This window comes from Protopterus annectens, chromosome 7.part0, assembly GCF_019279795.1.
Source record: "Protopterus annectens isolate FY-2018-M chromosome 7.part0, PAN1.0, whole genome shotgun sequence".
Taxonomy (NCBI): Eukaryota; Metazoa; Chordata; order Ceratodontiformes; family Protopteridae; genus Protopterus; species Protopterus annectens.
Window position 1 is genome coordinate 724,860,726 of NC_056739.1, and position 25,929 is coordinate 724,886,654.

The following is a 25,929-nucleotide window of genomic DNA, read 5'->3' on the forward strand; positions in this document are numbered from 1 at the left end:
TGGACAAGTCCACTTACCTGTTTAATGAATGAATGAATGAATGAATGAATGAATACTGGGTATTTTTAAGTGTCTGATTTTCATGCAGGCACTGCTGCAACTAGATATGCAATGCAATACAATGCAAAACTGGGTATGTATTTGAAAAGTAAAACTCCATAGTTTAATTACTTCAAAGCCATATCTGTTTTAAATCTGTTCACCATTTCTGTTAATGCAATTACTCTTAAGTGGGTATACATCTGCATAGTTAATTTTTATCATATTAAAATTCTGACAAGTTTCCAAAGCTGTTGCACACCTGAAATAATGTGTATATTTACAAAATGTTCTCTACCTTCTCCTCTCCGTCTCTCTCTCTCTCTCTCTCTATATATATATATATATATATAAACGTTCATTCCACATCAGATTCAACTATACTGCTTCCACTCTTTCCTTTATATCTTGACACTAGCACACTGCAGTTTACTGCAAACCAAATAATTATGGCTATGACTTGTAATGTGCTTCATCTTGAAGTCATGAGTGCAATTCCTTGGTATCCATTTTCCTAGTTTGTGTAAATTTGATCAAGTTATTTATCAGGCAGCACGCCATTATCGCCCATAAAAAGATACATGTATGCTTAGTAACAATTAATAGAAAATAAATACAAATTAAATACTCTGGAATGGACTGCCCATACATGTCAAGCAGAGCATCTCATTGGCCCTTTTCAAAAGGAACCTTGATGATTGGATGGGATATAGGAAATTCACCCCAGGGATCATGTCAGTCGCCCTGCTAGACAGGGGTCCAGAGAAGTAAATATTGTGGGAAGAAATATCCAGGGAATTCTTATGGCTAGGCTTGTATAGGCCCTAGGGCTGATAGCCTAGTACCAACCTATGAACCTATGAACCTATGATAATGAATGCATTTCTATAAAAATGCAAAAGAAGCCAAATAGCAGGGTGTGGATACAAGTGAATAAAAGTTCAAACATGTTAAATGGCAATATGTTGGCACCAATGCATAAATCATAACCATCAGTTCACAATGAGTGTCATGGCTCCTCTTTTGAGTAGTCCCCAAATCACTGTACAGAAGCGAAAGCTCATGTTGTATTCTTACTCAGTCATACTTTAGGCAAAAAAAAATTTAAAACTTGGAAATGTGGTACAGGAAGTGTGGCTTACAATAATTTGCTACCTATAGGAATAATTCTGGTAGGACACTTACTTATCAGTTTATGTGTGTGTATTTTGGTAAGCTGTCCAAGTGCCTAAAAAGTTAGATTTAGAGTTCTGAGATCAGAAATGCTCTGTGCCATTACAAGTTTAAATACTGACAGCACTTACAGACACTTAATACCTAAAATTCAGAAATTGAAAATTAGTATAGATCAGCTAAACGGTCGGTGAATATCTCGATTATTGGATGAGAATAAGACAATAAAGATGATAAAAATGGGAAAATTGCTAAAATTAATTACTGCTTGAGTATCCGTGCAAAGTACACCGCAAGACCCTAAGACTTAGATCATCTTAAATGTGTGCAGGTATATGTGTGCGCGTTTTGAGGATATGAATTTCAGTATGCTCTTCCACTGAAATGGAGTACATTTCCAAGGTGGCGATTCTCACTGCAAGTGCAGCAAAACGTAAACAGCCTGCGTTTCTAATTGTCGTTTAACTTGACATCTTATTTGTACCTTGAACCTTGTACCCATCTGTGGAAAAAAAAAAACAGTACAGAGTGAGAGAAAGGCAGTAATGAAAATAAGGAATGCTAAAGATGTGTGAAAGTTCCTCATCTATTCCTAACAATGTGTAGTCTCCAAAAGGGTTATTGGAAAGGTGCGAAAGTCCTGCGTAATGCTTCATAAGATTGGGAAGTCTCCAAAAATGAGAAAGCGTGTCAGAACACAGAATCCAGCTGGAAACATTTTTTCCCTCTGTAAGGAACTGCAGTCATTCATCTGCATTTCCACTTCCAGCAAATACATCTCAGTATGCATGCAGGTGAATCGGATAGCAATAGGAAAAGAAATACCCCGAAAGAGAACTTTTATCCTGCAATCACACAAGTGAGTTAAGTTCCAAACTCCTGCAGTGGCCTCATATGCTGCTTAACGGAATAAGGGGTGAGTGTCTGCATGCCCCCTCCTCCCTGGTCGCAGCTGGCAGTGCTTCAGGCGTCTCTGGGTGGTGGTTGTGGTGGGAGTGCCTACGTGCCCCCTCCTCTGTGGCTGCAGCTGGCAGTGCTTCAGGCGTCTCTAGTGGACACCTAAAGCGGGACTTGGCTCGGTGCGACTCCACTGCACTATAGCATTCACACAAGATGGCGATCGAGTGGAGGGAGAGGCAGAAGGAGCAGCAAGTTATCTCGAAATGCATTTTCTTCTGAAATTAAAAGCCAGTATTTCTTGGGATATAAAAGGGTTTACATGGCGCTAGAAGATCTCTGTTTTTTGTGTTTTTTCTCTTTGGTCCTCTCTGCTCTGCCTGATAAAGGTAAAAAAGACTGTATTTTCCCATTAAATATATTTTGCATGCAGGTTTTGCTTCTGTTGAATGGTATTCAATGCGGGTAGGTGGGGGCATTCATTGGCAGTTGATCTAGGTGTAACCCCTTTTGACATATTCCTTTGTGCTATGTACCAAATGTGGGGCAACAATACTTTTAAGCTTTGTTTCAAAGTGTCACTTTTAATTTCAAGTTGTGCAAAGGCTTCTCTGTAACAGTTTCCAACTTTGAATTCAGCTACGTGCAATTTAATTAAATATTTTATTTTATAAATTCTGTGTTTTAGGAGTTGTGATCTTGTGGATATTATAGTGACAACCAACCAAACCCTGCACGCTTACATAATTGTATGTCACTTTAAATGTGTAGTCAATTAATTACAGTGTTTCTAATCGGGAGCTTTTAGTAAGAAACTGTAAATATAATTGTAACGGTCTTTTTTGTTACAATGGGAATAATATATGACATTTACCTTAAATGCATAAACAAATAGATCGTGGGGCCTGTAAAGTGCACGAATAAAGAATTGTAAAATGAAAACAGTTTTGAAGAAATGCATGTCAAGCTGGTGTCCAAAGCTTGCTCTTTTCCTTCTGGCCTTGCATATCAGATGTCTAAGGGTTATGTTCGTTTTTTTACCTTCTATAAATACATGCTATGGATATATGCATAAATACATTCCTTGTTGGCCGCTACAGCCCTGCTGGCTGACAGCTAATGGATAGGAACTTGAAGCTACTATCTGTAAGTAAACGGCTCCATCTGAACTCGGTGCCAAATGTGCAACGCCATGTGCTCGGTGTTTTTGTAGCTGCAGAGAGGAAGAGTGAAAGGGGTGTGTGAGCGCGTTTCCAACGTGCAGGTGATTTTGTTATGCAAGAGCTCAGGGACAGGGGACAGTTTTCTTAACCAGCACACCACAGAAGACAAGTGTCAATATGGTTATTTCCCACACTAGAAATTGTATTTGGATGTGTATATTGGTGTCCCAATGCACTGACCAGAATATGGTTTCTTTCCGTTGTTTATGGTATTGGGTAAACATTGCTTTGTTGCAAGGTTCTGTTCACAAATGCTACAAGTGTGTATGTGTGTGTGTTGGGCGCACTTAAGGGTAGTAACCAGAAGGAAACAACGAGAGAACCAGCATGTGGACTGTATCAGCTCTGTGTCCTTCTTATTAGTAATGCTGGTGTTGGGGGCGGGGCGGGGTGCCTTATGGATGATGTATACTACATCTGGAATGGCTTTTACGCTAACAGCAAATAGCCGACTTTTCAAGATCTGTTTACCAGCAGTACAGTCACTGGTTCCCATAGCGCTGTAACACGTATTGTTGTTATCATTTAAGTCCCTATTCACGTACAGAAAGTGAATGCTATAAGAATATTAGAAACGTATGACTAAATGAACTGCTTGGTCCCTTAAATTATCACCTCTAATACACAACGTCTGCAGAAACGTTCCTGCAAGATTTCAATAAAAATAATGCCCCCCCCCCCTCCCCATATATATTTTGCGTTATTTTCTAATGTTCCAGCCCCAATGCGTCACGCTGATTTGGATGTCTTGCTCCATAGCACTGCACAGTTTGACGTGCATCACTGGTGTCCATGGCTAGAGTGACCCCAGCACTAGCGTGTCACCTTCTCCTTAGTGTTCACTCTAGACCTTTCTAAAACACTACAAGGAAAACAAAATTAGGTCCGTGCTTATGCTTCATGGTGCATATTTGGGGCGTCCTTATTGTAATGTAGTCTATTGGCTATTGGGGGGGGGGGGTTCTGGTATGGCTGACATTGCAGTTTCACTTGATATCCTGCTAGGTGATTTCCTGTAATTAAAGTTTGCCCCCTAAAGGCAGCTTAGCAAGTATTCTATTTTAATAACGTTAAAAAACACACACTCAGAGCTAGGGATAGTAGGTGTGTTTCTGCATCCAGTGAATTCCACAAGTGATATTGTTTGAAAATGCAGTAATTTCTGCGCCTTGTATAGCACAGAACATACATTAATATAGTCAGAGCACATGCCAGTCATTGTTTCTGGATAGTTTTATTGCTAAGAGTTTTTTAATAGAAACTGTAGAAAAAATGGTTTTCATGGTTATTGAAACATTTAGTAAGAGTCCAGTTTATCTGATACCTCCCCCCAAACAACTGAAAACTCATTACCTGCTAGTTTCAAAATTAGTCAGGGTTCTGCTGTGTTCTGATTTAGTTAACAGCCTACAAGGTTACAGCTGTTGAGAAGGTGGAGCCTGTGGTGGTGGTAATAATCATAGTAGTAATAATAATGATGATTATTGTAGTAATCATGCTGATTTGTTGGTATGTTGTTGTTTTCTGTTCAGAATATGATGGGATACTGTTGCTTATCTTTTCTTTTTAACTAACGTTCTCTTTCCTGTAGCTTTTTTTTAAGCTGTTGCAGACATACATTTTTTCAAGGAGCAAACCAATAAATAGCACACTGTTATCTGAACATAATGTGATGTTGCTGGTTTTACTTTTAGTCATTGCCATAATATTGACTGAGTTTTAACTTTGTTACATGCAGAGTGCGTTATCTGAGCATGTCTTGATAGAACTAATCTTTCAAATTGTTAAAAACAATAATACATCAGTGCTTTCTTTTGAATAAAATGTCTGAGAGTTACATTTCAGACCATATCTTACATTATTCTATTGTCTTTATTCCAGTAGGCTGTGTGCAAACACAGTTCTTGGGACTGATTAATTAAATTGTTGAACAGACACTGCAGGAAATTTCTCTGCGTACTAACACTGGTGTGTCTGTTTGGGTATATGTGATATTTTGTACTTTTGTTTATGATGTCTTAGTCTTTAGAGAGTTCAGACAGACCTTGAAAAGCATCTTATTGGATTTGACTGCAGATTATTTTTTTTTCCTTAGTTTGTAATATAGTTAAACACTACTGGATGTGCCAGATACGATGCTAAGTTAGAGTTGTAGGAAATGGACATAATTTAGGACACATGTAAGGAATAACTTACTTGATCTAAGTGCATTACAGAGTGGTAAAGTGATAAAAGGACTTGATATTTGATGCAGTGAGGAAAATAAATGGCCAGACTGCAAAAAAAAGTCAGAAAGCTTGGTAATACTGAACATTTGCTTTATGTAAGATAAACAAGTACAGTACAACAACTGTTATTTTGAGTTAATAAGCAGTAAAGATAGTAAATATCAGTTGTAACTTAATTTGTGAATTTTTGTTACAATCAAGTTAATTCCCACTTTTTTAACATTGTCTGCACTTTTTTGAAAATGAGCCTTGTGTGTGTGGTGTGTGTGTAATCTGAACACACATGCGTGCACACATTCATATATAACTCACCAGAGTTATAGGAGCTTATGTAAGAAATGAACTGTCTGCCAGTTTATCATAGGCATGTTGACATGTTAATGGTTACTGTTAGGACTAGGGAAGTAGCTGCCCAGTGGCTTGTTTTAAGGTAAGAAGGGGAAAACATCCTGTACACTGTTTTGAGGTAGAGTTGTTTACTGCCCCATAAAGCAAGCAGTACACAATTTTGAAACTGTACCTGGCAGAGTTTTAAATAGATATATACAAGTGGCTTATGTTACCGTGGTGATAAAAATGTACTTGAATTAGAAATCCACAGGAATTTCATTTGCGTAATTTTATCTGGAGATATAATGGCATTTCTTGAAGTCAACAGAGTTAGCTGGCATGTGTTGCAGCTGTTCAGTGAAACAGCTTTAGTTTTCATTGGCTGTATCCAATATTCAAAATGATGCGTTTCTGACTTTTTGCCTTCATAAAATTCAGCTATGATTAAACTAAACTAAAAACCTTGTTAACCTCTGTAATGTAGTTACTATACATATCCTTTGAGCTTATTTGTTATATGAACAAGTGTTTACTGAGTTCAGATTTTTTTTCTCAGCATGATTTACCACATTTAACACCAAAATGTTATTTAAAATGACAGGATTATGACCACGGGAAGCTGTTGTGTGCGAGTTCTGCAGTGGCTGCAGCATTTGTAAACCAGATGCTAACATGGTGAAAGGGATCAGGCTGCTCATGTATACTGATTTGAAATTAACTTACAAAATTTAGCAATTGGATTTTTACATGGATTTAAAAGCTAAAGACAAGTCATGTTGAAATGGGCCAGCCTGGTAAAATTCTGTTCAAACAAAAACTTTTTTTTTTTCTTTAGAATACTTGGAAACTTGCCCAACTTGTTTTTTTTTTACCTTGTCCCATTCAGAAAACAGTAAAGCTTGGATTATCACACAGAATAATACATATTGTGTAATATAAAATGAATGTTTCTTTCTTTTCCCCAAAAGTAGCACTTATCACGGCAGCTATGGAGTATGTGAAGATATTTGCATTTAACACTGTCATAGCTTAGAATCATTCACAGTAAAGCTTTGCAGTTAATTATCATATGTCAAATATTATTTGTACTCAAAGTGTCTGGTATAATCTTGCTTAAGTTCTCTCACTAAATCGTTTTTGGAGCTTTTCTTCCTGGGTCCTGCTGAAAAGGAGTCTTGCATGACCCAGTGAGATATTTCTGGTAATAAATATAAATTAATAATTAAGTACAATGACATGCAAGATATCCATTCTGTTTTCCCTTTTCCTCGCTGTAGTGTGATCTCAGAGTTGGTATATTTAAATAGCAGGGCGTGTGGGGGAGACAGTGAGACTTGCCCCCTGTAAAAATGTCCAGGAATTTTTTTTTTTTGTTTAATTTTTTTCAGGTGTTTGAACTATTGAAACGTCAATCATATGGTCTTGGACATATGAAAGTCGATGTTTTAGAAGTTCATTCATCTGTAGTAGACCCATATTGGCCATAAAACCCCTCATAAAACTAGCATCTAATTCCTGTTAATACTGGCAGTGTTACAGAAAGCTTTTTGTTAAAGTAAGGTGTAGAGTTAAGAATTATGAGAAGGGGCAACATTAGGGTTAGCACCTATTACTAAGGTGGATAGAGCTTCACTCCAGAGATGAATTTCTTGACATCTGTGCAGGTAAGCTGTTTATGATCAGCAACCTGTTCATAACGTTATAGTGTTTGTGTGTGTGTGTGTGTGTGTGTGTGTGTACACTTCTGTGGGGATTACCTGCCCATGGAAACACACACACATAGGGGGGAAAAGAAGGTATGTATTAACTTTTTTTGTGTTTCCAGTGGCTTGTTGATATTTGTTGGCTCAAAAAGGTCTTTCTATAAAGCAGAGATAATTTGTATGTGTATTGTGAACATTCATGATTTGATTTACTTTGTTTCCTTGTAAATGTGAATAATGTAACGATTAAGTTGAATTTCTTTTAGGAATATTAATTGAAAAAAATGATAGGCAGTATGTTAGTTACATTGTTGTGCAGCTGGATAACTGTAACAAATTGCTGTTCTATGCTGTGCCTGTGCTGTTACTACAAATACTGTTTGAGGCTCACCTGGCAATGTAAACTCCATACTTGTAAAAACTCTATTAAACATAAGATCTGATGTTCTACTTCAAGCTGGTAAACAATGAAATGGAGAAATGGTGTCCTCCACTACATAAATCATTTTCACAATGCCTGACTCTATCCAGGAAGTTTTCCTTTTATTAGACTGTAAACTTATGATTTTGCCTTCTTTATTTAATTGTAACTTGTAGCGTTTGAATTTCATCATTGTTCTCATCTATACATTATATGCACATCATCGTTTGCATATATGTACATCTTAGTTTAATTTTTGTTAAAGAAAAGCACACATTTTTTATTTGCTTTTCAATGTTTTACTGTTTGATTGGTACTAGGTGGCTCTACTACTACTGGTCTGCAAATACCTCCCCTGTATCCAAGTCTGTCATGCATGTGCATTCACATACACATGCTCCTTAAGCATGTACAAACTAGGCATACACATACATACCTCTCAACTGTAAAGAATTTTACAGAATGTCCAGATTTTTGCCTTACGGTTTTGGTCCTATCCTCATAATATTTTCAGTTTCCAGACAAATCACTGAGGTTAGATGTTAGTAAGTAATGAAAGTATTTGAATTTCTGACTTCACATCCTTCATGAAATGAGAGTTAATACAAAACCTATTATTCATCCAACTTTATAAGTTTATAAGAGCAGTATTTAAAGTCTGTCCATGATTTTAAACCTTTGTTCCCCCACTTTTTTCATTTTGGCTTTGTTTAGATCTCTTTTATTAAGACATTGAGAGGTGTGCACACATGGACACCACTCATGAGCAAGCATGCATGTGTACACACACACGTTTCTTTTACTTCCTCCCAGTAAGTACTGCTGGATGTAATACTTCACTGTTCATAGCTAAGCTAAGGCTACTTTTCTCATGCTAGTGTGGCTATTTGAATTTACTTGCAAACATGCATTTTTGTCAGAGCTTGTTCCAAGTGAAAGACTGAAGCAAAGGCATAGGGAATTTTATAAAGAAAAACATCTTGAGGGAAGCATATTAGAGAGGAACTGCTTGGAATGCAGAGCTTAATTAGCAGATAAAAATACAGTGAGCAGATGCTGGCTCCGTTAGAAGCAGCAACACAAACACCCAGTTATGATGACACAGTCAAGTTGAAGTAACTAGGTTCAGCAAGTCATGGTTGTAGTAACTGGGATTCTGTTACCATGACAATAGCAATGTACATGTCACAAGCAGATCTTTGGGGATGACAGGGACACTGTGGGAGGGATGTTCAACTAATCTATTGTGGGGATAAAGTTAACAGAGAACTGACACTAGGAAATCTAGCCTTCTAAAGTGAAAGCTCATTTTAGAAGTCTTAGTTGTCCGGTAAGGATTGCGGATAATGGAGGAAGGGGTGCAAATATCCTTTAGAGCAGGAGGTTTGAGGAAAAAATGGTAGGAAGGGCTGTAGTCTGTTAAATGGATGAAGTTGCAACTTGATGCTAAAAAATTAACCAACAGTGGACATGCAGATCCATGTTGAGGAAGGGTTAAAAGATAGACAGTGTTTTTTCAGGGACACTGTGACTGCTGAACTGAGAAACTAGGTTATTTTTGAATTAAAAATGGTGATAAACCAGGCAAAGCCACCAAAACAAATAAAAGGTGGCCGGGCACTAAAAGTGCTGTAAAATGAAGATTCAGTTACGGAGCTCCAGCTGTAGTAAACAATCAAGTTTCAATGAATAATTTAGTGTGTTTGTCCTGTGACTCTCAGGACTTCATCAAAATAAAGAAATCAAACCACAGCCACCGATTTATATACCTTGACATAATTTACAAATTAAAAATCATTCAGTAAATACTTACATTTTGCAATAAAATGAACTGGTGTGGCAATTTAGGTTGAACACTTTCACGTACCCTGGCCTGAATGATTGTGTTTCTATGAAACTAGTTTTAAAATGCAAGGCAGCTAAGTTATGATTTTTAAATAATTTCCGTATCATTCCTTTTTAATCAACCATTTGTTTGGAAGGTTTTTTTTTTTTTTTTTTCAGCTTGTTTTAGATAGCAAACATAGTAAGTGCAGTATTTTTTAGTTAATTTTTAATGCTTCCAGCTTTAACATATTCCCCAAAGTTATTTTAATTATAATAAGTTTAGATTTTTTTTTTAAAAGGTACACTCATAAATTCATATGTTTAGTACTAAACATTTTTAATCACATACCATACGTGTGCATTTTTTCTACTGTACTGAGATATGGGATATGGTTTGTGATGCACTGTTCTTTAAGTATTTATTGGCTGATTTTTAATTTGTAAATTATGTCAAGGTATACAAATTGGTGGCTGTGGTTTGCTTTCTTTATTCTGATGAAACCCTGAGAGTCATAGGATAAAAGAGCTAAATCATTAATTTAAAACCTTATTTTTTTTTTTTAACTACAGCTAGAGCTCCACATTTGAATTTTCATTTTCTGGCACTCTTGGTGCCTGGAAACCTTTTGTTTTATTTCTGAATTAACAGTAAGTAAAGGTCGCCAACAAGTTATGGGAATGTGTCCAGTGTGGTATATTCAGAACTATGGACAAGGATCTCATGAAGAGGCAAAAAAAGCTGAGGAGGAGAAGGCCATTCTGAATGTACAGGTCAAGAGGACTTACAGGTGTAGCCAGGGTGGAGTGAATGGGGCAGCTACCCCAGGATCAAGGTGTTAGGGGGTGCAGTCATGAAGTGTAACTCCTGCATTTTTCTATCTGGATGTACAGAAAGGCAGCTCCGGCAGTACACTTTATGTGTAGTGAGCTACAGTAAGATGATGCTACAATTTATAAAGAATGAAAGCTTTTTTGCTCTTAAGTGAAGAGCTGCCGAGGTGGGTCACCAGATCAAAGACCAGCCCTGGGCACTAGAAGAGTCGGCTATGGCTCTGGCAAGACTAGCATTTAGAGCAAATGCTAAAGCACATAAAAGTAGAACGATACACAGTACAAGGGGTCAAACAAAGTGTCAACAGTGGAGGTCATGGCAGCAAAGGCAGTTGTTGAAAGGAAACTGACACTGAGGCTCAAGAAGGAGAACAAGGGTATAGCAGTTTCAGGAAAATGGGGGGGGGGGTTGGAGGTTTTAAGTGACCACTTTCTTTCATGAAGAAAGCATGAAGAATGAAGCTAAGGGGATAGTGCCTTACTTGCAGAAAATCAGGGTAAAGTGGTGAAAAGCATTACACTGATGCCAAGATCCATCTGTTGGGAGCAGAGCGGGAACTATCTGCTCTTTGAGAGGATAATGTACACAGACTAGATGAATTTCTGATCCCTTTCATCAGGAGTTTAATCTGTTTTTCTGGAATATTCCCTAGTAATGACATCATTAAGCAGGTCACTGGCCATTGTAGAACTGCTTGTGGACTGGAGGACACAGAGATTTGTAACCTACTGAAAGGGAAAGGAAATAGCGGGAAAATCCTGGCAACTATAAGTCTGTTAATGGCAATGGTAGGGAAGGTAATGGAGGAAATGATGTGGGAATCCTAGGATAATGACCGATGCTGCTTTATGGCCAAGAGAAGCAGTCAGTTAGTCCAATCTTAAGTCTGGGTTACCAGATAACTTGAGAGGGGCAATAGTGGTAGCATGTCCGTCCTGGTCCTCATCAAGGGCTTTTACTCAGTCCCATGCCAGATAGGCAGCTACTAGAAAAATTGGGGGGTGGGGGGGTAGAACAGAGGTAATGGAAGTGCAAGACTCAGAAGGACCTAGATATATTTTTTCAGCTTTTGGACATTAAATGCCCTATCACTCACTCTTAAAATCATTGAACTGGGCCATGTACAAGTTATTAGTATTAAATATCCCGCAGACCTGTTTTACTTCTCCAACATATAACTGTATTTTGTGTGACTCTGAGTAAGTGTTTAGCTACTGACTGCTCCCGGGTTTTCCTGTTTCTGTATACTGGAGCTTATCCAGTTATCAAATGGATGAAATGGTGTAAGGTCACTGCGGTCTGTTTAAATGTACTGTTCAAAATGATCTTTTCACAAGAAACAATGATGTGTCTTTGGAAAGAAATGTGAATAGGTCAGAGGGGGGGTCATCATCATCCTGAATGGCTACAATGAAATTTTAATGAGCAGTTTTCTTCAAACTGTCTTTGGGGCTACCAGGGCAACCAACAGTCTGATTATTACTTTTTTTTTTTTTTTTTTTTTTAAGAATTAAGTAGTCAGAAGTTTTTTAGGCATGAAGGTATTCACTTGATACAGTTTTCATGCATCTTCTGTTTTAAGAATTCTTTCTCCATCACTTTACAGTGACTGTCAGTGTTTATTGAAATCCTACTGATGGCATTCAGGAAGGAAAAAAATGTAGAGAGAAAACAATTTTAAGACTCATCGATGGCTTCTAAAGGCACTTGCATTCAGGACAAAACTCTGCGCTATGACACTTCTTTTTAATGAATGCTGTCAGTCTCAGCTGGAGTTAAATCTGAGGTCTGATTTAGATACGAGGACTCATGAAACAACTGATTTGAAAGGCTGTACATACAGATGGTGTATTATGTATAGTTTGCTTTGTTTTTAATTTCCATTTTACTGTTTTTGATGCCTTGAAATGAAAGACTGTTGTGAAGAATACCTTTTTTCCATAGTCTTGTATTCTTCTGTTTGTAAAATTCTAAAATATTGAAATCCTTACTGATTGATTAGGAAGTCACATGCATTGCAAGGGCACAGTTAAAACAGTCCTATTTGTAGCTGTGTAACTTTTGTGGTGCTTTGCAAAGTATTCTGTCTAGCCTAGTCCTCCATTTACAAACCGTGTATACATAGTGAAGATATGTCTTCCAGTAGCTAATAAATAATATGCATGCTGAGCATTCAGTATATTGACTTTCCATGTTAGGATTCTGCAGGTGCCACTTGACAAGGAGAGAAGGTTACTGTAGAGGACTTCAAGTACTTCCACAGGAAGGAAAAAAAAAAAACAACAGGTTCAGCTTTATCTGAGGAAGTACTTTTGTACATCTGCAGCAGATGTGTTGACTGTTGTGACTTTTTGCTATTTGTATAAGAAAAGTTTACTTGTCAGAAGTCAGTGTGTTACATTTGTTAGTATTTGGTGTGTGTTGTTTCAGTTTCATGGCTATTACATAAAATGTAGTAGCACACTGTGCAGGAAAGGACTTTTTGCTTTTTTTGTATAATTGAAAACTGCAGAAGTTACTGTGCTACATTGTTTACACAGAAATGTATTATTTCATTTTCGTGATACTTGTCAAATGTGTTAACACTTTACTGTGAAGAAAATGATTACCTAGTATTTGAGTCTTGGATGTTATGGCAAGACAGAATAATCATTTTTTTTAATTCGTGTGTGTGTGTGTGTGTGTGTGTGTGTGTGTGTGTGTGTGTGTGTGTATAACAAACGTGAGCAATATATTAATGACACGTGTGCTTGCACATTTGGGAGATTCACAATAGGTGGAATTTAATCTTTATATAGTGTAGTTATTGTAAGGGTATGCAGGAAAATGAATGTTTGATAAGGTGGTAGTTTTGGAAAATGTGTAAGCCTGCATTGTAGTAGATACTGTGTATGTGGAGTGTTCATGCATTAGGGTTACGTAAGGTGATGGATTTAATGTTGCGCCTGATCGGCATTGTGGGTATTCTGTGCCCTTCTGTTTGATTAGTTGTGTTTTACTGGGAATGGATTTTTAGTAACTTAATGTATAGGGGCAGGGGTGAGGGTATGGTTAGGGTCACCACATACAAGTAAAGTGGTGCCCTCCATACTTGTGTTGGGTTAGGGTTAAAACACACACACACACACACACACACACACACATATATATTACTAAAAACCCTTTCTGTAACAGTGCCACTAGTCAGATGATGTTTGATCTGGATTTTTTTGGCTGGGGCTTACTGCTAGTGGGAGAGAAGTTGTCAAGTGTTTTGTGTGGCTCACTTTTTGGGTCTCTTTTTTTTGTTTTTCCTACCAATTATGATATAATATGATTTCTCTCTCTCTCTTTCTTTCTGTCTCTATCTATCTATCTATCTATCTATCTATCTATCTGTCTATCTATGTATATAGATAGATGTTATGGGATACACTAATGTAATAGACTGCCACTACTGTTGATAGCTGTCTTATAGACACACTTTAGTCAACAAAACTGCTGATTGGCAATTGTGCAAATTTGCTTTTTTAACTGTGAGCCCAGTGGTAATGTCTCTACACATGCACCAATGTTAATTATATCAACATTTGGGTGTTTAGATTATTTTAAGTAGCTCCTTTTATGCACAAACACATATGTGTGTGCATGTGTTTGTGTGTGTATATGCATACATATTGAGAGATAGAGACACACACACAATATGTGTGATGTTCTTCGTGTTTCACTGTTGCAGTCATTACATTTGGGTAATCCTGCTGACAGGTTGTCCTCAGTCGGCCTGAATTCCAAAGTCCTGGGTCCTGCGTCTGCTGCTGTCACCCCTTCCCTGACGTCAGGTAATCAGGGGTATAAAAGATGCAGCTGATGCCATTTTCTTTAGTCTTTCTTGCCACACGGTGCCCGAAGCAGAAGCAGTTCGCAAATGCCGGTCGGCTGAATCCTGAGATTTTCATATTTGAGTTTCAGATCAAAAGTCTTCATTAAAGCTAAGTACCCCGTTGGGGAAACTTTTTTTTCTTGCTCCAGACCAATGTCAGAAAAAGTTAATAATTGTTTCTTGTGGAAAGCAAATACTTCATAAGGACTTTCATTCCTACAGTATTCCTTGCCTAGGCCCTGACCACAACGTTTCTAGATTTAACCAACGCACTATTAAGCGTCGGTACGATTTTGCATTAAACTATTTTGGCCGCAGATTTAATTACAAAATATCGTCGGACAGCCATCCGACTACCGGAGTTCACAAAAAACGCAAAGAAAAAGATAGGCAACCGAGGCCCAAAGCCGATGACAAAGCTTCTCCTAAGCCAGTCGTCTGTTCTCAGTGAGGCACTTTCACAGCCCCTGACACCCGCTACTTTAGAGTCGCAAGCCGCTACCGACTCCTACGTGGAGTCGGCTATGCTGCTGGAAACTCAAGGTATTGAAGCCTCAGACACTATTCCCTCAGATGGGTCCAGAGCCGCTGAGCAGGCACCGGCTTCTGAGGGTGTATTCAGACCTAAACATGTATACATTAAACTGACTTCAGCTTCTAAGGCAAAGACTAAAGCACCTTCAAAGACTAAGAAACAATCTCAAGAGCCACAGGGACAGGCCTCCATGTCCAAAAAACAGATGCTCAAAATGGCAGAAGACTTGATTACCTTGATCTGGGGTTCCCATCCCCCTCCTTATAAGAGGCCTAGGCAAGAGACAGACTATGATTCTTCAGAACAGGTTTCTATTTCTTTCTAATTAATCTTCTGATCAGGAATATTCTCTTTCCCCCCTATGAGGATTCTGATGCTGAAGAATCTTTTCCTTCAGCTTCTCCTCCTGAGGAATATTCTTTTGGGGAAACCTTGCATACCATGAGGGAGCATTTCCACTGGGAGAGCCAAGATTTTTCAGAATCAAAAGAGGCTCGGGGATTTCCTCTTACTTCCACAACACAGGCCACTAGCCATTCCACCTGTGTTGGATATTGTAGATGATGTTTTTTCGGAGTCTAGTCTTACCCCGGACTCTTTACCTCCAGCTCCTGTTAAGCCTGACAGATATTACAGGGTTCCTGACTCTCATAAATTCCTTTTTAAAAACCCTGCTGCAGACCCAGAAACTATTTCACAGGGTCCCAAGAGAGTTAAGGCTTCCACTGCAAAAAACCCTACCCCCTCTGACAGGGATTCTAGGGCATTGGACAGATGGGGGAAAAAAGGTATACACATCTGCTACCTTGGCTATAAGGGACTTAAACTGTCGGTTTCATATGCTCAAATATCAGCAACATGTTATGGCATTGCTTAAACAGAAAATGTTGTTAAACTCTGTGCAGAAATCAAGGAAATGCAGGATTTATTGCATGTAGCTGAACAAGTTGGAAAGCATACTTTGCAATGTGGTTTTGATTCTTTGGAGGCCTCCTGCAGGGCCGCAATTACGGGTCCTGTAATTAGGAGGCATGCTTGGTTAAAGGAACAAAATCTGCCTGATCATGTCAAAGTTAAATTATTTGATGCACCTTTACAGCATGATACCTTGTTTGGTGTTAAGGCAGAAGAGGTGTTAAAGAAAATGGAGGACAAAGCAAAATCTATGCAAACTGTCAAAGATTTTTTACAAGTACAGCCACCTAGGTTTAATAGACACTGTCCAACAAAGAAATGGTCCTTTCCTGTGTCAGACAGACCTCAGAGGCAGATCCAGATGCCCTAGAGGCAGATCCCAGGCACAAGGTACATACAGTCAAAGCAATGGGGTGCTTCTACCTCCAAAGTTGGAGAAGACAAATCACAACCATACAGGAAGCAGTCTGAATGACTTCCCCCTGCCTGCACCAAGCACTTATCTCCTGGCAGCACCCTTAGGGGGAAAATTAGCACTTTTTTCTCAAAACTGGCACATCATAACCCAGGACAAGTGGGTTCTAAATATCGTGTCACAAGACTACAAGTTCCATTTCCATACCCTGCCAAAGGCAAACGGCTGGCCAGATCTGCCAAAAAATCAATGGGCAGAGGCACAAAAACAAGTCTCATTCCTCATGGACATGGGGGCCATTCAACAAGTACCAGAGCAAGAGCAGAGACAAGGATTTTACTCGACTGTTCTTGGTACCCATAAAGGGCAAGGCCTGGAGTCCAATACTGGACCTATCTATTCTGAACACATTCCTGGATATACCAAAATTCAAGACGTTAACTTTGCAGCAGCTTCTGCCCATGCTGGGCAAGAATGCTTGGCTTGTGAATTTAGACCTAAAATAGGCATACCTGCATGTCCCAATCAGACAAATATGCAGAAGATACCTCAGATTCAAGGCTGGCTCAATGCATTACCAATTCTCTGTACTGCCCTTTGGCTTATCTACTGCGCCCAGGGTCTTTACAAAGTGCCTGGCACCAGTAATTGCATTTTGCAGACAAAGAGAAATACAAATATATCCTTACTTGGACGACTGTCTAATTCAAGCAGAGAACAAGGACGTTCTTTTTCAGCATCTGGCGTTTGCGAAAAGACTTCCAACATGCGTAGGGTACACAGTCAATAGTACCCTCTCAAGAGATAATTTTCCTGGGTGCAAGCTTAAATACAACTGCCCAGATGGCTTATCTCACACCAGACAAACAAAGGCAACTGACTACCTATTTCAAAATGTTGGCAACAAAGGCCCAGTTATCTGCAAGAAAAATTCTGCAGGCTTTGGGCTTCATGGCATCCTGCATCCTACTAATTCCATATGCAAGACTGCATATGAGGAAACTTCAATGGTACCTAAAAAGTGTTTGGACTCAATATTGCCACAGCCTGGAAACTATGATTACTCTCATTCCCTGCCTGCAGCAGGAGTTTCGATGGTGGGCAAAGGCTTGTCACCAAAACAAGGGACAGCCATTCACATTACCCCCAGCCAGGCATACACTAACAGATGCATCAGATTATGCCTGAGGGGCCCACATGGCAGGAAGATGCATTCAGGGCACATGGACCTCAAACCAAATGCATCTACATATCAATCAAAAATAGATGCTAGCTGTTCAAAATGCCCTGACAGCCTTCAAGGACCTATTTCACCCAGGACAACTACTGATAAAGACAGACAACACCATGGTCATGTGGTACATAAACGAGCAGGGGGGCACACATTCTTACCCCCTTTGCAGACTAGCCATGACTTTGTGGAACACAGCATTGACTTACCAAGTACATCTGCAGGCACAATTCCTGCCAGGAAGGAAAAATACTCTGGCAGATGAACTAAGCAGAAGCCTCATGGATCCCCATGAGTGGCAGCTGGATCCACAAGTCTTCAGCATGATAACAAGGAAATGGGGATGCCCGGACATAGATCTGTTCGCCTCCCCTCACAACTACCAACTAAAAAGATTCTGTACAAGGATTTATCACAGACAAGCATGGAAAGTGGATGCCCTATCTTTCAGCTGGAAAAATCTATCCGTATATGCCTTTTCCCCCACTGCCTCTCCTCCCAAAGGTACTCCTAAAGGTCAGACAGGAGAAGTCACAGATGATACTGATTGCCCCAGACTGGCTCCACCAGTAATGGTATCCAATACTAAGGAACTTGTCTCAATGCCCAGCTTGGACCTTACCTCAAATACCTCCTCTACTGTCCAAGCAAAATAATCAGATCCTGCACAGCCAACTCAGGACTTTAAACCTGGCAGCATGGCGAATAATGGAGCCATACAAAACACACCTCTCAGTAAAGCTGTGATGAATGTCATTTTGGAAGCCAGAAGACTTAGTACTAGAAAATCTTATGCTGGAAAATGGAAGAGATTCTATGCTTGGAACCAGGCACAAGGAACTGATACAACAGTGCCAAATATTTCTCAGATTTTGCAATACTGAACTGAGATGCTGGACAAAGGCCTATCTTTTTCATCTATTAAAATTCATGCCTCTGCCATCTCGGCACATTACAATACAGAGACACCAATGTTTTCTCATCCCTTATTAAAGCAGTACCTCAGAGGAGCCAAAAATGTAAGGCCTCCAAGGAGATCACCAATGCCTGCATGGGACCTCAACTATGTCTTGGAAAAACTCACCCTGCCTCCCTTTGAGCCAGCTGCTACTGCTGATATGAAGTTTTTATCTTGGAAAACAGCTCTGCTCCTAGCAATAACTTCTGCAAGATGAGTTTCAGAGCTACAGGCACTCATGGCTGTGGAACCTTTTTATCATTTTTTTATCCAGACAGAGTCTCTCTGAGGACAAACCCAACATTTATGCCTAAGGTGGTGTCCAGTGTGGCTCTTAACCAAACTATCCATCTGCCAACTTTTTTATCCAAATCCACAGAACAAGGGGGAGAGAATTCTGCATTATTTGAACGTACACAGACAGCTTAGATTCTACTTGGATAGAACCAAACTTTTCAGAAAGACAGAGCAATTACTAGTGGCATATGCTGCAGGACTAGTGGCATATGCTGCAGGATCACAAGGAAAGGCTATCTCAAAGCAGACTATTTCAAAGTGCATAGACCACTGCATTCATTTCTGCTACTTACACTATGGCAAGCCAATGCCCAAGGGCATTAGGCCACATTCAACCAGAGCTGCAGCCACTTCAGCAGCCTTTCTCAAGGGAGTACCAACCACGGACATTTTAGAGGCTGCTACTTGGAGTTCAGTGCACACCTTTCCAAAGCACTATCATCTGCCACTCTACTCTAAATCCAGGGCAGGCTTTGCCACTGCAGTTCTGCAGGTCCTCATAGCCGCTCCTAACGCTGTTTAGTTCCATCCTCCCAACCTTAGCTTTGGGACTCTAGCCAAATGTAATGACTGCAGCAGAAACACAAAGAACATGGTACAGTTGTGTACACTTACCATAAATGTAGATGTTCGAGTGTATTCACTGTGGCAGTCCAGGTTACCCACCCGCCATCCCCCTTTTCTTCTCATGGAACCTATGTGGTGTATTTGCTTGTAGATGAAGGTAAAGTTTTATATTGGTGCATGTATTTATATGTATATAAATTTTGGCTACCCTTTTAGGGGGCACCTGACATCTGGGGCAAGAAAAACTAAAGAAAATGACGGCCACATCTTTTATACCACTGACGACCTGACGTCAGGGAAGGGGCGACAGCAGCTGACACAGGACCCAGGACTTTGGAATTCAGGCTGACTGAGGGCAACCTGCCAGCAGGATTACCCAAATGTAATGACTGCAACAGTGAATACATTCGAACATCTACATTTATGGTAAATGTACACAACTGTATTTTTGTGTGTATAAGTACAGCATGTCTGTTTATATAATATGCACATTTATACACAGCCTGTATATGTGTGGGACAAGTCTTGTGTGATGATATTTCCTACTATGGCAACTGTGTTGATAGTCAACATTTTGTCTTTATTTTCATAATTTATTATTTTTTTGCATAGTATTTAAAACTTGCATGGATTTATTGCTGCTGTACCCATTGTATGCAGACCCAACTAAAATGGATATAAAGTATACAATATGTTTTTCAATACAAAAGTCTGCAGAATTATTGTATTTTAGTGATATGTTTAGGATTCATGAATTGTGATTTGTCAAATGACAAAGGCTCTACTCTGTGTTGCAGTTAGCCATGGATATTATCTTATGACACTACTTTTATGTGCAAAGAATACATTTGTATTTTTTAAATTATTAACTTGTCTTGCCTCTCGCATATAAACAGTAAAAGTAAAAAAGTAAAATACATGAGAGTTTAACACATTCTTTAAGCACTTTCATTACAATATTAAGTCATATTTTCAGATAATGAAATTTAAAAACAAGCACTTAAATTTCTGAAAGCCATGTGATTTTTTTTTTTACTTAAAAGTTATTGGATGTGTATAGTAAACTCACAAATAATTGATGGAAAGGCACACGTGGAATCTTTTGCCACAGATCAATAGTTCTGTCTCGCTGCTTTCAAAATGCATTTAAAATTTATATTATCATTCAATCCTGGGGGCATCAAAGATTTTGAAATGAAGTTGCTATCTAACCTCTGCCCCTGTCAGCAGCAAATCCATACCTCCTCCCATTCCATCAGATAGCAATTGTTGTAAAACATGAACACACTTTTTTTTTTGTTGTATTAAACTTGTGATATGTGACACTGTGAGCCACAGTATTCTTGTTACAGCTATAAAAAGAAACTATGATGTGCTCAGTTATTTGGGATATTAATGCAGATATTGCCTTATACTAATTGAAATGCAAGCTGTTGTATATGCAGTGCATGTCCTAAAGGTGTAGGAACAACTGTATCTCTCATCAGACCTTAAAATTTTGTTTAATGTTTGAGATAAATGACATAGTGACTGTTATGGATATTTTCAGCATTTTGCTTCCATGGCATTTTGCTGTTCAATGTTCCATAATTGAAACACAAGAAAGCAAAACTGTGGACAATTCCCTCAGTAAAAAGTTCTCAAGTCCATCACTCCAAGTATTGAAAATGTTATGATCATTAAGCTTTTTGAGTGGGGTAGTGGACAGATCCAGAGAGGACCCAAAGCTGAGGAATACATCAGAAAGACTGGTACCAAGATTCTGGTGTTGCCTAGCAACTTGTACTAATAAATCTGAATAAAATTTTGTAAAAAAAAAAAGTACACAAGTGTGTGTGAATATCTGCATGCATTTATAAATGATAATAGTTTTTACTACTATCAGTAAAGCTCCAAGTTCCTGCTCCCAATGTTCGTGGTTTCTCACTGTCCTCCTCATTAAATATGGTTGACAACAAGAAAATATAATACAATTAAGGTGTTAGTCTGTGGATGCTGTGACCAAATATTATAATGTCTTGAATGGTTTATACTGTCTTGAACTAATCACAGGAGCCAGCTTTACTGTTTTGAATTTTATTTACAAGAACGTTCAACTTAAATAAAAATACAGTTAACACAAAGTTCAGTCAGCAGTGTGCAATCGGTTGCAGTCATTCTTTTGTAATGTTCGTACTCTGAGGCTTTAGTTCGAGGAATGCAGTGTTATTTTAGAGTCACACTATATTATGTTTACACTGGACTCTTAAAATGGCTGTCTGAAATAAATGAACAGTACTTACTGATACCTCACAACAGCCAAGCTCCTTTCCAATAGACTCCTCTTTAGATTATCTTTTTCTATGAAGAAGTCTAAACTCTCTTCTCCTTGCAGCCCCTGTGAGGTAGGGATAACCTGAAGTCAGCTGCTCTTGCATTTTCCTCACAGGCAATGCTGCATTCAAGTGGCTTCTCCTTTTTAAAGGGTATGCTCCTCTCCTTCACAAGAACACTCTTCATATTGGCTTCTTTCTGATGTATGTTCCTCCTTCTAGATGCTCCCAGGGACCATCTTCAGACATAAATATTATGAGTCTGTTAAAAAGCAGGGTGCTGGGGCCCTCTTTGCGGCTGTCCCTGAATATCTGTTGGCTTGCCTATCTCTGAGCTAGCACATTAAAAGGGGACAGCTATCACTATGCTACAAGATATCAAAAAGACTTTACCATGAGCTGCACTGATTTCAAGTAAATGAATGGTTTAGGGGTCAGCCATAAATCATCCTTTCTTAGTTATTTTGATACACAATTTAACTTATGGTGTTCTTCATAGTATGCTCTCTAAATTGAGCCCTGATATCATTCAGATAGTCAGATATTCATTTGGTGGCAATGCAAATCTGATGAAACATTTTTTTATAAGTAATTTATGTGTTTACGTATTTTATAAAATGCTTTTTTCCAGAAAAAAAAAAAATATAGAGATGTGTATTCGCTATTTACTATATTAAACTTGTGTGTTAGGAAGCCATATACGTTTCTGTACTTTTTCCTGGACTGTTTCGAGAAAAAAAATGTTAAATGACACCAAATAACTTAGTTGACTTATTTACAAATCCTGTTTCATATCCTATTTTACTCCTGTCAGACTTTTCCTCATCTAAGCAGGAAATATCTGTTTGCTGACTTGTTTGAATATACGTATTATCAAAATGATGGTTGTGTCACACATCAGTGGGCCCCACTCATCAAATTCACAGTACAGGCAGATGGAGTAGTGAAGAGTACTTACCCCTGGAGTGGCAGATTAAACTGCATCACTTCAGGAAGCAACTCTCCAGTCAACCACTGACTGTGATACCGAATAAGAAGCATAGCAGATGGGCAGTCATTTACCACGCGGGTATAGTTTCATTAATTCTGCTCCTTATTTTGGTTCCTGGAAACCATTTCTCAGTGTATTATGGGACTGAAGTACAAATGATGGAATGTTATTTTGCATTGTCATTGGTGGAGAGGTGTAATAAATGCAACATCCAAGCCACGACTCACAAATAATACAAGTTTCTCATTTTCTAATGCCTTCTGTTTCAAGTTTAGGGTATCTTTAGAGCAAGACTCTACCCTGTCACTCTGATTCCTGTTTATTACTGCAGGTAACTAGCCAGTCATGTCATAGTCTGTGTAATATTGTATCATGTCATCATGTAGGTATAAATGTATGGTTACTATACACTCTGCCATATGCATTTATGTTTAAAGCAGTCACTGAGTGTAGGACTAAATGAAAGGTAAAGCATTGAATGTTGCTTTCACTGAGTAGATGTTGCTGCAGTTGCATTAAGTGGGAGTGGATGATAATTCTATATGTTTTTGATATACCAAAACTTTCAGCATTGTGGATGAGTGTGTATGTTGGTGTTCTTTAGTTAGGTTTGCAGTAAGAACTACATAATGGGGTAGATTTTATGCTATGCGTGTGTGTTATTTGTGAAGCTTGTGTGTATCTTGTTTAGTGGTACTGTTAGTAAAGGTTTGTAGTAATGTAGAGTAGGCTAGTAAAGGTTTGTAGTAATGTAGAGTAGGCTAGGGGCAGGGTTAGGGTCACTACATATGAGCAGGATGAATTCAGGGAGCTTTCAGTTGTCAACTGCATGTGGTTTTGCATTATATATGCTACTTTCTCAAAATCTGCTTTGCCAGTACCTAAAATGTATACCATGATAACTAATATGGTACTTGGATTGTAGCACTGTCTTGGTCCAAAGCCATTAAGTTCTCTTGCTTGGCTGGAGATACTGCATAACATATAGTTGTTAATATAACACCTTTCAAAATAAATGGAACAACACGAAATCATGAAAAAATATAAAAGAGCATTGTCACCTTAGAAGAAGCTATCTGCTGTATGAGGATCACTTGAGGTGGTAAAGCAAGATTCTTATTACAGTGACATCAGTATTGCAAGCAGTGAAGAAAGTGTGCCAGACTTGTCTTTCCACTTATTTTTTATTAATTTCTCTTATTTTTATCCTGTGAAAGATCTCTCCTAGTTATACCCGTATTTGCATTTGCTAATTATAACATACTTGTATAATGCACTATGACTCCTGTTTTGGCTATTGAGACCACTACAGTTGCAAATATGGCCAAATCATCTAAATACCCTCCATACTGCCACTGTATTGATCATGTTGATTTAATGTACGTGGAAGTTACTTTGATCAGTCTCTGACATTGGATGTGCAGAATGGCACAGCTGAAAGCAATTTGCTAAATGCAGGACGTTTTTTACTGCCTCGCTGTTTGGGATGCAGTGCAGTTGCATCAAAACAGGATTGTGGAACAACACGAGCAATGATCGAAAGTGCTGATAAATACTGTGTTAGTATGTGATGCTGGACTGTCATAGCCTTATGATCTTCATGACTGTAGTGCTACAAATCTAGCCAGTTATGTCATCATTTAATTTTATAATCTACATAAATTGTTAAAGTGAAGCGGAAGGGTGACCTTCCTCCAAAAATGTAATGTTTTGTTATTCCAGTTTTAATGAAAGATAGGCCTTGAGTACCTCTAATGAAACGGTGACATAGGCAAATTTAAGGTTATCATCAAGTTCCATCACGTTTTCTGTGCTTCCATACTTATGGAGTCTGTGAATAAGTTGTGAAACACCACTCTCAAGTGTTATTATATTTCATTTGCTTTCTCCATAATTAAGGTAATGAGGCAATGCTTGTGGATCATAAGACTTGTGATAAAAAAATCAAACTGACTCAGTAGTCCAGTTATAAGCACTTAACCCCCCCCCCCAAAAAAAAAACCTCCCCATTGAAATGTCAAGACTTTCCCTTCTAAATGTTCCTGTGCACAACCTATGTCATTTTTGTACTCTAGCTGTTCAGTAGCACCTCTATATATGCTGCTATTGCTCTGTTTTAATCTAGTGCACCTGGTACTACCCTTCCTGGCACTAGGACTGCCCAATCAGCAGGTTGGAAAGGCAAGATGAATCTGAGAGGAGCAGGCAGCAGTGACATGCATCCTGCCATGCATGCTAGGGCAATTGTTTTTGCATGCCCTGACTGGAGGAGCTACAGAATTTGCACGTCTCAATGAATGCAGCATTAGTTAGATCTGCCCTCCCCTTCTGTAAAAAAAATAAATAAATAAATAAATAAAAATAAAAATTCCTATTGACAATATGCCGTGTGATTATGGTATTGTCTCCATCACTTAGTGTGTCACACAGCAAATAGAAATTTCCCCATCCTTCCCAGAGTGGGTGAGATGACAAAAAGTTAATTTCCTAAACCCCTTCCCTCCCTCCTCCAGCACCCAACTCTCTAATCTTACTCTTGTTGTCTGGGTCACAGTCAAGGCTCCATCCCCTATGCCAGACCTGCTCCATTCTGGCATCACCAGAGTAGACTGAGCTATGAGGCTTGGCCATGGCAGTGTTTTCTCTGAGGCTCTAAGTTGGCAGTGCCTCCCATGATTGCCCAGCCTGACAGTTACTTTCAAGCCTCAATCCAGTTAGGGACTGGGGATGAAGATGAACCCTTATAACACATCATCCCCATCGTTCACCCCAAAGTGAGAGGACCAGGCAGAAACTTGTCACTCCCCATCCCACTCCACCAGTCACCTGAGGTGCTGAGCAAACTCAAGAGCAGCTTGACTGTAGTCACGAAAACTAGTGCGACCTATTTATCTCAATCAGCATTGGGTAAACTCCTTGGTCCACAGGTTTCTCTTTCTTTATCCAGAGAGCATAAAATAGGAGGAATAAAAATTGGTCAAAAAAACAAAAGGTCAGTAAGTCAACAATCTTTTTATCTGTAAAAACTAAGAGACTGAAATCCTAGATGAATTGTGTTTAATATGTTTATTTTTATCGCATGAATTAGAACCACAAGTACATAAATATTGCACCAGAAACTACTATCTGATGTATAACGACAGTTTTATGATGAGATTGTAAAGTATCTGTATAAA

General features: G+C 38.8%; 1 protein-coding gene across 2 annotated transcripts in view; it reads left to right on the plus strand.

Annotated features, from left to right (window-relative positions):
• The first annotated feature begins 2,262 nt into the window (after positions 1 to 2,262).
• LOC122806652 (immunoglobulin superfamily DCC subclass member 4-like) overlaps positions 2,263 to 25,929 on the plus strand; it is a 2,205,210-nt gene continuing 2,181,543 nt past the window's right edge. For both annotated transcript variants that reach the window (XM_044077249.1, XM_044077250.1), the window contains exon 1: positions 2,263 to 2,498. In XM_044077249.1, coding sequence (XP_043933184.1) covers positions 2,432 to 2,498 — 67 coding nt within the window. In that variant the 5' untranslated portion in view covers positions 2,263 to 2,431. The remainder of the gene's footprint in view (positions 2,499 to 25,929) is intronic.